The sequence below is a fragment of the Marmota monax genome, unplaced genomic scaffold, assembly GCF_021218885.2.
Source record: "Marmota monax isolate L192 unplaced genomic scaffold, Marmota_monax_Labrador192_F-V1.1 WCK01_AAM20220418_F8-fsc00013, whole genome shotgun sequence".
Classification (NCBI taxonomy): domain Eukaryota; kingdom Metazoa; phylum Chordata; class Mammalia; order Rodentia; family Sciuridae; genus Marmota; species Marmota monax.
The window spans coordinates 27,300,820-27,314,966 of NW_026692202.1; the positions used below are offsets into that span (position 1 = coordinate 27,300,820).

The following is a 14,147-nucleotide window of genomic DNA, read 5'->3' on the forward strand; positions in this document are numbered from 1 at the left end:
TGTAGGACATGTGAATCTCATCAGAAACTCTAAAGGAAATATTCAAGTAAGTACAGAAAAACACGTATGACTTGTATAATAATATGTAAAGACTTGAGGAAAATTCATGCAAATATTTGGATGGGCATTATTACATCTGTGATTTGGTGCTGAGAATTACTCCCACGTCCATAGTAATTGGAGGTGGAATTTTTGAGAGTGCTCTGACCCTTGTGAACTGGAAGGGCTACTTGGAGAAGGGTATGGTGTTATATGTAGCATTTTATAGGCTGAAAACGGATTTGTTAAGCAGTTGCTAAATGAATAAATGGCTTGCATTGATGAGGAAAGCAGTCAAGGCATTGCTTTTCCTCTCTGGAGTGAGCAATGGTGTAAAGGGCACTGAGCCGTATAGCGTGACATACTCACCAAATACTGGAATGCAGTGTTTGAGGTTCAAGTTGTGCTGCCACAGAAGAGGATCAGAGAGGAGTTGCAGGAAAGGGTTGCTGGACACTGAAGAAACTGTAAGAATTCAGTGTATACTGCTGGATTTGACAGGAGGGATGGAACCTAAAGGACTACTGTGAAAAAATTATCCATTCTTTATTTTTTTAAATCCAGTAAATGTTTAGGCTACTTGATAGGCCTTGCAATAAAGAATAAAGGCCCCAGCCCCTGCCTTCAGAGAGGTTACAGCTTGAAGGAGGGTGAGTGGTGAGTGATGAGTGCCATAATGGAACAGAAGCACGTGTGGGTTCTCTTTCAGTGTAGAATGGGTCCCTGACTAACGAAAATTTCCTTTCTATAATTTTCCTCACCTTAAAGTCATTCTTCCTCCTACTTACTGTTTTTAAAAGTTAACTGGAACTGAAGGGAACACCTAGTTTGTTACTGCTTAACTTGTGGTCCATGGATAGTGGCATAGCCTCAGTTGGAGCTTCCCAGCAAGTATACTCTGCTACAAATGTGCTGCCTCCCAGACCTACTGTATCAGAACCTGCATTTCAGTTATTCTTTGTAGATGATTCTTTGTCTCATTTAAGCTAGAGAAGCACCAGTCTAACCCCTTGCTCCCCTTCAGTGTTTGTAGATGAAGGAGAGGAAGAGCGATTGCATCTCTAAGGTCCTACACTCAGTAGCAGGGCCAGCGTTAGAACCCAGCCAGTCTGCCCACTGGTAGTGCCTTTTCCTGTCTATTCCCGCCTGCCCTGTCCCACCTTTCTACTTTTCTGTTGGCCTCCCTTAGCATTTCTTATTGTAAGATCTTCAGCTTCTCACTCATGTTCTATCCTTCTCTTTGGAAATTCTCTCTCCATTTCTCTGATGAATGAGAGGATGATACAGTGTGTGGCACCAATATCAAAAAGGTAGAATATTTTTATCTACCCTTAATTTCTGGAAAAATTTTAAACCTGTTTCTCTAAATTTTTTCCTACTTGCTGCTCAGAACTTTCTTTGACAATAGGACTCCTCTGTTTAGTAAAGATGAGAAATAATCCATGATGTTAGAAATTAATATCTCCTTACAGATTAATTTATCTCCCTTCCTTTGTTACACACATTATACCATTAGTAGTACTTTTGCTGTTCGCATCAGTCTGTTTGAAAGCAGTATTTGCCTTAGTGTTTGTGGAAAGGACACCACAGCAGTTCCTGCTCCAGGGACCAAAACCAGGGCATTTAGACATTATGAGTTTGTCTAATTCAACAGAGACCTATGCAGATAGACAGTCTGTGTTTTATGGGGGACCTTAGGCATGGGAACATATGGCCATAGAAGGATAATTAGCATAGAAGGATAAAATAGTATTTTAAAAGTGAATAATCACTGAAAGGTCATAGTGGCCTTTTGACAGAAGCCAGCCACGCCACCTTTTAAGTCATTTCCTCCTTGTGAGGTGTGTTCTCTCTCCTGTCTTTCAGAGACTTCAGTCCATTTTGAACTCTGGAGTGGGTTTGATGTGAGTGATACAGCCAAGACTCCCTGGGTAGTAGACTCCCTCGTGAACTTTGTCTTTCATCATCTTTTCAGCTCAGGCTCTTCTCCTGTATTTTAATGAACTTTGTTATTCAAGTTCTCTATAAAACTTAATGTATAACATAAAGCAATCAATGATTTTCAAAAGCTACTGCAGAAATCAGTCTTGTTTCTTGGGTTTTTATACCATGTATTTTCACTGGGACTCAAAAGACAGGGACATGTTTTTTGGTCCAACTAGGAAATTAAGGTGAAACATTTTAATTCCTAAAAGTTTTATTTTGTAAAGCACGCATGGTTTAGTGGATTTTGTTATGTGTTCTCTCTAGATAAACGCGTGGAAGACTGGCCTCTGATGCAGTCCCCATGGCCTACACTAAGCATAAGCACTCTTTATCTCCTGTTCGTGTGGTTGGGTCCAAAGTGGATGAAGGACCGGGAGCCATTTCAGATGCGCTTAGTGCTCATTCTCTATAATTTTGGAATGGTTTTGCTTAACCTTTTCATCTTCAGAGAGGTAGGTTTATTAAGATCATTCTATAATAATTCTTCAGAATTACAGAGAATTAAGAAATGAGACTGCATAAAGCCATATTGCAATCTTGTACTTCAAGGTCGCTACTCTACAAGTAAATTTTTTTACACTTAGAAAAATGTTGGACAATAAAATATTAAACATGAAGTACAGGACAGTGGTTTAAAATGGAACTTTGAACCAGAGAGTTAATTCTAAGCTTTCTGTTTGTTATTAACAGTTCTGAAACTGGAAGTTGTTTAACCCCCTTCTTTTGGCTCCTCTATTTCTAACATGAACGAAATACCTCCCTTTTGGGGTTAGTATCAGAGTTAAGTGAGATAACCTTTTCATAGTGTTTGATACATGTTAGGTACTCAGTAAATATTTGATTAAATTATTATTCATTAGTTTCAGGTTTTTTAACTGATCAAAATAGATATAAGTACCAACTTGAAGTTCAGTCCTATCATATAATGTATTTTGGGCTAGAACTGAAATGAGTTACCTGGAATACAACTGTTCCTACTAATCATTTTGTACATTTCTGGGCATCAGCAAATTCTCCATGAACTTTTGAAAGGAAATCCTGAAAGCTGATTGACACATCTATTTTTTTTTTTTAAGTTGCAAGAGTGTAAGGAATTTGTTTCCTAAGAGACTCATGAAACTCTGTTATCCCAGAGAACTGACTAGTAATGCTACAACAACAAACAGTAATTCTTCTACAAAAAAGAATCTTTCTTCATTGTCAGTTTAGCCTACAGAGTCTCAGCTTTATAAACACTTTCATTTGCTTTACTTGGATACTTTTACCTAATTTGTTAGTTGCAAACAAACAGATCCATGATAGAAACCCATTAAGACAGGACCACTCTTGGATCCAAGTGTTGGTTTTAAAACTTCTTAATATTACAAAGTAAATAGAGTTGATGTTTCAGTCCAGAGGTTACATTTGTTTTTTTAATTTAGACTGCAGTATTTAAAATAATTTAAATTTTTAAAGAAAATGTTGCTTTTAAATTAATTTGATATGTTACATATCAGATTTTTAATTTTTTTATTTGTAGTTACATTTTTTAGTATTTTTTTAAATTTATTTTTTATTTATATATGACAGCAGAATGTATTACAATTCTTATTATTACACATATAGAGCACACTTGTTCATATCTCTGGTTATATACACAGTATATTCACACCAATTTGTGTCTTCATACCTGTACTATAATGTACTTCATACCTGTACTATAAAGATCATCACATTCCACCATCATTAATAACCCCATGCCCTCTCCCTTCCCCTCCAACCATTTTGCCCTACCTAGAGTTCGTCTATTCCTCAAATTTTTTATTTTTGTTGCTGAATCTACTAAAAATTTCCTTCAAATATTATTTCATTTTTTCCAGTTATTCATGGGATCATATAATGCAGGATATAGCTATATTTGCCAGACTGTGGATTATTCTAATAACGTTAATGAAGTCAGGGTAAGTACATTAAAATACTTAAAATTAATATAAGTGGCTTAGTTTCATAGGCCCCCATCAGTGAGAAATGTACTATGGCTTGGTAGTGAAATTAGACTGGGTGCTAAGTCAATAATGCTATGCTTTTACTTACAAGCACATAATTGAAAATTGGTTTTCATACCTCTAGTATGTTTTTTTTTTTTAATTTGGTTGTGTGAGAGTGAATAAGAATTGGATTCCTAGACTGTAGTATTAAAAAAAAGAAAAAAGTTACCATTTTATGTAAAGATATTATTTTAGATTTTAGTTATTTTTGATCAAGAATAGAAACTCATAAAGAGAGTCTGAGGAAAAGAAAATGTTTTATGAACTATATAATATTTAGGAAAACAAGTACAACACAATTTATACAGATATGAATTCAGTTTTTATTGCATCTGTAGAAAAATAAACCACTAGTCATATGTTATATTTTATTTTTCAATCATCTACATTAATCAAATTACCATTTAACTTAAGTGGGAGAAACAACAAATTATTAAGTATTTAATGAACCATTTTATATACTGTGGCTTATATGAAAAATTACATATAACATAAAATGTATACAGAATCTGTTTTCTGTTTTACCTTATATGTAATATATATAGAAATGGTATATAACCTATAGTAGCTTCCTTTAAGAAAAGCAGCTTTCTGACATGGGAGTTTGGACAACATAAACCTTAATATTCACCAAGACTCAAGACCAAATTGCTTTAATGTGCAATTTATGTTCATATATTACCATTTTAGTCCATATATTCATTTCCTTAGTAAAAGGCTTATGGATTGATAAAAAATCACCCCTTTGATTGTCATGTGTTTTTACTCATTCAGAAAATACATGCTAAGCATCCCCTGTATGCAGATACTGCGGGGGGCACTGGGACCACATGTGGAGACAGGTGAGGTCTCTCCCTTAGTGGAGCTGGCAGTCTAGTGAGGGTAGGGAAGCTGACAGTCAGCATGTAAATAAGTGGTTAAGAGGAAAAGAAGACTTGTGATGTAGCTGAGAATTTGCTGGCCAGGAAAAAAAATTCCTTCTGATAACCACATTACCAGATGCTGTCCTCAGTAGACAGCTACCATTGAGGTGGCAATGTCTGGCTTTTACCTGGAAGTACACTTGGCAAAACCCTTTAAGTGTCACGACTTATAAATATTTTTAGGATAGAGTTTCAAAATTACCACTCTTAATTGTGAACCTGCCCTCCTGACATGCATTAACTTTAGTTCTTAAAAAAAAAAAAAAATGGCCATTGTGAGAATTGTAATATGGGAGAAAGAACCTGAGATTTGCACAGATTGCATTGTGAATCTTTCCCCTACGGCTCTCCTCTAGTGTTTGGGTGCAGTATAATGAATATTTTACTCATTTTTATATACCTTGTTATGTAGCCAAGAAATATTACTTTTCACTTTGGTGTAATCTATGGTGATACCTAATGCAGTTTATAAACTAAGGAAAATAATTATTTATTATTTTGTGGCAAATTTAGAGACCCATATCGAGGAAAAATAAGACATTATTTCCTCCTGAAGTTCACTATGTCATAATGATTATAGTTAAAGTACTACCATGATCATGAATAGTAAATGTAGCATTGCTATGAGCAGAGCATGTCAAGCCTATTTTAACCAATTTTATCATTTTCCACAATATGTTCAAGCCAATTCAATAAATTCTCAATCTATAATCACAAGATATTTTTTAATGGACCTTTCTCTTTTCTCTTTCCCTACATTTTAAAGTTGTTATTTTGGGGCCATGGTTATAATTCAGTGGTAAAGCAGCGTGCTTGTATGTGCCAGGCCCTAGGTTTGATCCCTAGCACCAGAAAAAGGAAAAAACAAAAACAGAACCCACACATATACACATACAAAAGCAAAAAAACAAAACAAACAACAAACACCATGACATCCACTAGATACAATTCTAAAATTTCTAAGCCTATTTATGAATCAATCTGTCAAGCTTCTAACACAAAAGTTTATCAATTTTAGTTATGTTCTACAAAAAAGGTCATTGTGGTTATCATTATAGAATTTTTCTAAAATGTTTTAAAACTTGTATTCAGAGGTCACCTCTTACTGGATCCTTAATCTCAGCCCATAATGTAATCTTTCCACACCATCTGGTGTCTTAATTAGACCCTAGGAAAACACAAGACTTATTCATGTAAGCAGGATTATATTTATAACCTATGAAATATTTGTTTTTGGTTTTTCACTTCAGTTTATCATTTTTAAGATTTTACTACCTTATAAGAAGCCACCATGATTGGATACTTTCTTTGTTGTACATATTAAAATGAGAGAGCCAGACACTGATAGAGACCAGTTGGTGCATAAACTTACTGTAGGTTTATTGGGAGTGTAGCAGAGGCTATGTAAAAAACCTAAGTCTTTACAAAGTAAACGTCTCAGTTTCTCTACCAAGTTGAAAAGCATAGCAGTGTGAATATGTTTACAGCTCTATATTCAGCAGTTTAACACTGTGTGATGATACCTAGTTGTATAAATTATTTCATGCCTTGTACATTTGGTGTAATGTATTTGAAGTTTATTTGCATTGAATTGAAACCCACACAATAGTATCATTTGTTATTTACAACATGCTTTTCCTTTCTTTTTACAGATAGCTGCTGCTTTGTGGTGGTACTTTGTATCTAAAGGAGTTGAGTATTTGGACACAGTGTTTTTTATCCTAAGGAAGAAAAACAATCAGGTTTCTTTCCTTCATGTGTATCACCACTGTACCATGTTTACCTTGTGGTGGATTGGAATTAAATGGGTCGCAGGGGGACAAGGTGAGCATTTTCAGGAATAGATCTGCATGTGTTAAGTGATGTATAAATGTGTTGGGTGGAAAGTACCAAGAACTGGTGATTTTATCTGGCATATCATTTCACTACCTTGAATGGTTAAGTCATCTCTGTGTTCATTTTTTTTTTTTTTTTAAATGGAAGAAAGTAAAGCTATAGTTTCTTATCTGTGACTATTTGACACCTAAAGATTTATCCCAGGGATGAGCCTAAAACAAGCCTGAATTCAGAAAATAATATTTTGATGTGGAACAGTTCTAGTACTTCTGATCCTAAAGACTCGAAAACAGAATTCTTAGTCTGATGATTTCATCTGCAATCCAAGCCCATCATTCATTCTTGCTCTAATGTAGGCCTTAAATGACCTTGTTGGTTATTATTTAAGTGAAATTTTAATATGGCCTCCTTAATGCTAATGAGGATATGAATTTAGTTTGGTGGAGATCTGTTTCCAGTCTTTGAAAATGCCTGGAATGTAAGGATAATTCACATCTTTAAACTGTAAAGAGAGCATTTCTCTGATGAGGACCATGGCACAAGTCACTGTAGTACAGTTCACCTTGCAGCTTTCTTTCCATGACCACATGGAGATTGGCAACTTAGAAGTTCACACTTATAATTTATTTACCATTTAATAAAATGATATTATTTTTATTATTTAATAAATAATATAGTTTAAGTCCAGCTTTGTTATTTAAAAAGAAAATTAGTAACTGCACTGAGCCCATAAATCACTGATTTAGTTAATATTTTGAAAAGAAAGAATGCCATTGATTTAGACCAACTGGAATGTCTTTGTAGAGTTAAATGTAACTAAACAGTTTATTCAATGTGTGTAGTGCTGTCATGTTTAAAATTATATAGAAACCTAAGACATACTATTTTGTTGTTGAGATGTAAATTGGCACCTCTAAAGACAACAAAATGGAACAGTTATAAGTCCACATAAACTTTTATATGTACCATAACCTTTTATTTAACCTGAGAATATTAGAATTAAAAGGACTAAAGGCAATAGTGTTATGTCAGGACTTTCAAAGAGGTAAGTTTTCACTGGAGTACCTCTTTAAAAGTCCTTTGCGAGCAGCACATATTTTCCTTTATATGATAAAAACTCAAATCTAAACTTTAAAAATGTCTACCTTAATTTGAGATAAGGACTTTTTGTTAGTATTACTTTGTCTTTTAATCCTTGGCTGTCCCCCAAAATTAAATGTTAGAAAATAACGTGGAATCATTTATTTTTTTATCTCAATGGTTTATTGTCTAGTAACATTTTCTGTATCTTGGAATTACCTTTTATTTTCCTATAGCATTTTTCGGAGCCCAGATGAATTCCTTCATCCATGTGATTATGTACTCATACTATGGGTTAACCGCCTTTGGCCCATGGATTCAGAAGTATCTTTGGTGGAAACGATACCTAACCATGTTGCAGCTGGTGAGTTACATACTTTGACAGTTTCTTCTGATAAAATACTTAACTGTGTTTGAATATTATTCATTGTAAAATGCTAAGTCATCTTAGGCAATTTTCTATTGTAAAATTAACTTCATCCTCTAGCTGTAGTATTGAGACTGCTTGGTTCTAACCTACCTATTCATAGGTTTATTGGCCATGGCTACTACTTGTCTATTTTATAGAGTCCTTAAAGGCTCCATCTAGCACTTATCCTCTAAGAGAAGCATTCTTTAAAAATACCTGTGAAATGGATGGTTAAAGATATTAGTATACCACAATGTACATAAATTCATGTATGACTAGAAAAGTTATAGTATTTTTTTTTCTTGAGTAATTTTTATTTTTATTTTTTGGTTTGGAAGATTGAACCCAGGCACCTAACCACTGAGCCACATCCCCATCCTTTTTTATATTTTATGTAGAGACAGGATCTAAGTTTCTTGAGGTTGGCTTTAAACTTGCAAACTTCCTGCCTCAGCCTCCCAAGCCGCTGGGATTATAGACATGCACCACCACACCTTGCTCTTAAGTGACTTTTTATTTTTTTATTTTTATTTTTTTAGTTCTGGTTGGACACAATACCTTTATTTTATTTATTTATTTTTATGTGGTACTGAAGATCGAATTCAGTGCCTTGCACGTGCGTTGTACCACTAAACCACAATCCCAGTCCTTGAGTGACTTTTTAATTTAAAAATTTATTATCTCTCTTCATCTTGTCCTGCTTAAATTTTCATATATATATATATATATATATATATATAGAGAGAGAGAGAGAGAGAGAGAGAGAGAGAGAGAGAGTGTGTGTGTGTTGTAGATGACACAATACCTTTATTTTGTTTTAGTTCTACGTGGTGTTGGGGATTGAACCCAGTACCTCACACGTGCTAGGCAAGAGCTCTTCCACTGAGCTACAACCCCAGCCCCCAATTTTCTTATTTTTATACCACTTTTTAGTTCTTGTTAACAGATCCCACATACTTTGAACGTAAAATTGTAAAGAAGACACAGAGCCAAGGAATGGGATAAGAACCAGGGAACACCTCTTAATTCTCTTAAAATCCTGTCTTTAGAGAACAGAGACAGGCATTTCAAATGCTAGTCTTCAGAAGAGTTTTCAGCACTTTCCCAATAGGACTTCCTATAGTATCTAAGTACACGCATAGAGCATCATCCAGAGTTATGCACTGGCCTATAATCAAACTAAGAACCCAAACCAAAGTGGTAGTTAATCTCCAAGCTTTAGAATTTATTATAATTTGCTTTAATCATAGAGTGTACACAATTTTATCAGTGGAATCACATTTTGGAAACATTACCATCTCTGCTTTAAGTTGCTAAACAGCTACCTAACCAAACAGGAAGCACAACCTTTGGGGAATGCTGGGTGTAAAGAATTCATGTGTAACCAAAATGCTACAGGAAACTTCCTCCAGTTTTTGTGTAACCTGTTTATACAGTTTGTATAATTCATTTTTCTCAGCAATTTATAAATTGTCTTGAGAAAATGAAGAGATGACCAAAATCATATGAAGTATTTTATCTATTTGTCTGGAGCCTGGTCCTGCTCTCCTTGAGTAATGCCAGACTCAATTCACACCCTTTTACACACCCTTTTTCTGTAGTGCAGGTTCTAAGAATCATTATGAAACCAAAAGTTTGTAAAATTTGGATTTTTGCCATGGGAAACTAGAAAAGGTTGTTTAATTGATACAAATTTCTGGCTTATGTGGAATAAATTATTTTAATGATATTTAACATAACAGTACTGGTCATGCTGTTTCTTAAAAAAGAAGCCATAGTAGCCCATTCCAACTAGAATGTTCAATTTGTATTTCCAAGCCAGAAGTTCTCATAACAGTTAATTAAGTTAATCTTATAAAAAGTTAATACCATAGAATTTCTAACTCTTACATCACAAACCACTCACCTATTAATATACCAGAATTTAAAATTATTTTATTTTAAGGATCTAAGTTTTGACTTTTCTCTTTTGAAGAACTATTAAAATGAAGTTAATTATTTTCGTGTTTACTTCAGGTAATACTAAATTTTATCAGAACATTCGATTTTAAAGAATAGTGTTCATACAGATAGAAATTTTTTCTTTCTACTCTGTAAGAGTTAAATGATGAGCCATTTGATAAGTTCATTTTCAAGTAGACATTCCTGCTTATTGATGCTTTGGCAGACAAAAGTCAGTCTGAAATGTGTGTGTGGGGGCAACAAAGAGCCTCCGATACTACAGCTTTACTCTTTTAGGCCATTGATTTCCTCTTATAAGATAACATTATTCAACCAATATTCAAATAGTCCAAACACTGAAGTCTTTGGCAAGAACTCAGGAATCATCTTGAGCAAGACAGAGTCCCACCTTCTGGAATTATATTCTGATGGAAAGGTAGACAGTAAAGAAATCAGCAGATACAGAAGACAGCTTCAGATGGTTATCATTCTTCTCTAAACACACACACACACACACACACACACACACACACACACTGTGGGTAACAGGATTTAGGGACCCCAGGCTGAAGAGATGGTATTTGAGCTATAATCTGAATGAGATGAAACTACAGAAATATTAAACATTTTGAGCAGTGTGTAGCTACATAGAAAATTCTGATATTGTTGTTAAAAGTTGTTTACCATTCAGATTAAGTACATCACTCACTGTTTTTGCTTTTCAGGTTCAGTTCCATGTGACCATTGGGCACACAGCTCTGTCTCTTTACACCGACTGCCCCTTCCCCAAATGGATGCACTGGGCTCTAATTGCCTATGCAATCAGCTTCATATTTCTCTTTCTCAACTTCTACGTTCGGACATACAATGAACCTAAGAAACAAAAAGCTGGAAAAACAACCATGAATGGTATTTCAGCAAATGGTGTGAACAAATCAGAAAAGCAGCTAGTGATAGAAAATGGAAAAAATCAGAAAAATGGAAAAGCAAAAGGAGAGTAAATTGAACTGGGCCTTAACTGTTGTTGACAGTGAGGAAAATCTAATGTCATATAAAATTTCAGGGAAAACAGAAGCAAAGGAGAGTCGGGGGTGGGGAGAAAAGGCAAATGTACTTTATGTACTAGTAATCTTTAGACTGAGTAAAGTGTTAAATACAATACCTGGATGTTTTATTTATGAAGTTTTTATTTTAAACCTTCTTTTTTATTAGCCTTGATGTTGTCCAGACCAAAGCAGTCCTAATGTGACTTTGGACACTCTCCCTCTGTTCATATCCACTTGTCTAATGAGGGAAATTTTCTTGTATCCGACATTCATTCGTCCTTCAGTCTGAATTTTAGACAATCACAGAGTTTTTATAAAATTTTTATTTGGCTCAATTACCAGTTACCTATTGATTAAAATCAGTTACCTTACATTTTCTTGTCCAAAGCTGGAAATCTGGATACATTTAAATTTGTGCATTTGAATTCATTGGTTGACCAGAATGGTCAAATCTCTCCACCTCTAGTCAGAATATACCTTTTTGGTTGTAATTAAATTAAAAAAAAAAAAAATCTGCTGATCTCTGTAGAATCTTAGAGGCTTGATGATGATGGTGTTGGTGAAAATAAGAAAGAATTACAGTAAAATCCTGTCTTGTGACCCAAAAGTCTCCATGACTCTCAGCACAAATCACTGTGGGAAACAATTTTTGTAATGAAAAGGCAGCCTTTGAGTACTCCTATTACTAGCAGAAGCATATTATGAAAACTAATATTATTGTATGATTGAAACATGAAGCAACTCGTGTCCTTAGTAACATCACAAGATAGTTCATTTGTGTGCTGTTAGCTGAGAGTATATTGATTTTTATCAGGCTTTCCTTGTTTTGATTTGTAGCTGTTACTGATTTTTCATATGTGGAAATATACCTACCTCTTCTGTTGGAAAGAACACTTAAATAAATTTTAATTAACAAATCAAGGAGTCCTCTAATGTAAATTTTAATTTTAACTTTTGAATCCACTAGTATTGTTTGTTTTTTAACAAATAGCATACACCGACATTTCTGTGAAACTCTCCTTCTCTCTCAATGTGTTTAATTTTGGAGTGATATCTCCCTTGTGACTAAGTTGCAGAATCTTATTTATTAACAAAAATATGAAGTGTAAACCCATTTTGGTGCAATATCCTTGACTCCTTGGTGCTAAAGATCGTTAAATTCAGTGCGTGATGTTATAAAGTATTAATTGTTAAAACACAAAATGAGTAACAGTGAGAGTTGTCAGAGCTATCGAGTTAAATTTGCTATTTACAAATGAAGTATTTCATACAGTAGAAATGAAAAAAAAACTAGAAATAAAGTGGAAAAGAAAACTTGTACCATGTTTCATTACATAGGTTAAATTGTTAGAGGATGTCACAGAGGGATCGTTATAGAAAAGAGAAAATGTGACAAATATAGCATGAATATTTCTAAGTATTTCAACATGTCAAAACTGCATGTGTAGGATGTATGCTGTTTGTACAAACGATTTCAGAATATTTTGTAAACTATAAAATATTTATTGTGCATTAAAATTATATACCTTCCCCCAAAGGCATGCAGTTATGAGAATTACAGAAAATATGCAGCACACATAGTTTGGTCTTCGAGGAATCAACACCTTTGTTTTTGCTCCTCAGTGTGTAATGACTAGAGATTTGTAAATCTTTGTGAACATTCTGTACTGGTTCCCCAGAGCTATCCATTCCCTGCCTCCTGATTTCAGCACAATAAATATACTACTGCTATGGGAAAAGTGATTTTTTGTTAGTTTATTATAATTAAATTATCTGTTAGATGTTTATTTATATTACTAATATTGATTAATATTGGTTAATATTCTTAATTCTTTTCTGCTACTAATGTCTTACATAGGAAATAAAACTAGAACTTGATTGTAGTTTCTAGTAAAAATGGCAGCATATTTTTACTTAATATTAGTAGCCTTGAATTCAGACATAAACATAGTATTTTCTTCTAAATTATTTTTACATAGAGAGCTCTTGTGTTCTTCTGCTACATCATTCAGTCCTTACTCTTAAATTTCTTTATCAAAGTTGATATTAAAATGCGATAAGTACAGCCTTTTTCAATACCTTTCATAATATCTCTAAGACTTGTATCTAGGACTTGTATCTAAGATTCAGTGATAAAGATTGCATTTCCTTTGCAATAAAACTCGGTTACTAACTAAACACTTTATTAAACAGAAATCAGGAATTTATTAAATATTTGCATATGTACATTTAGGCTAGAAATAGCTGTGATCTGGAACAGCAAGTTTCCTAATAATATCAGTGACTACAGCTCTTCTTTCTCTTCTCTGTGTTATCTTGACTCTGTTTTGCTGATGGATACTGACTGATGACTGGTTTCGATTTTAACATTATTAGTTTATTCTTTTTTCTTCATTCTACACTCTAGGCATTCATATATTTTAGTATGCATTATGATGTTCATGTTAGAATATGATGTCAAGTAGTGTTTAGTTTATTAGGAATATCTTAATGTACAGGTTTGTTTCATATATTCAACTCAGTTGCCCTGTGTATGAGAAACAGATCCTGAGGTAGAAGTGTTTTTTCAGTGTGTTATCTGTTAATACAACAATTTAGGCACTGTGTAGTGACTACTGGGGCAGAATTTTTGAATCTCACCCTCATTAGGATGCAACACCAGACTGAGTTGTTCACACTGTCTCAACTCTTTCCTTGTTATAGCCATAATCCCAGCCAGCTGTATTCACAACACTATCCATATTGAGGAAAAGATGACAACAGATAACCAGATATAAGCTGGCATGCTCAGCTTAGACCTGGGTGAGCTAGATTAAAGCATCCCACAGGGTGGTAAATGGAGTTGCAGAGTTGAGAGGCA

The 14,147-nt window shown here is 34.1% G+C and overlaps 1 protein-coding gene across 1 annotated transcript in view; it reads left to right on the forward strand.

Annotated features, from left to right (window-relative positions):
- Elovl4 (ELOVL fatty acid elongase 4) overlaps positions 1-13,030 on the forward strand; it is a 29,072-nt gene extending 16,042 nt beyond the window's left edge. Inside the window, exons 2-6 of the mRNA XM_046432524.2 lie at positions 2,290-2,477; positions 3,885-3,965; positions 6,628-6,799; positions 8,128-8,255; positions 10,967-13,030. Coding sequence (XP_046288480.1) covers positions 2,290-2,477; positions 3,885-3,965; positions 6,628-6,799; positions 8,128-8,255; positions 10,967-11,242 — 845 coding nt within the window. The 3' untranslated portion in view covers positions 11,243-13,030. The remainder of the gene's footprint in view (positions 1-2,289; positions 2,478-3,884; positions 3,966-6,627; positions 6,800-8,127; positions 8,256-10,966) is intronic.
- The last annotated feature ends 1,117 nt before the right edge of the window (positions 13,031-14,147 follow it).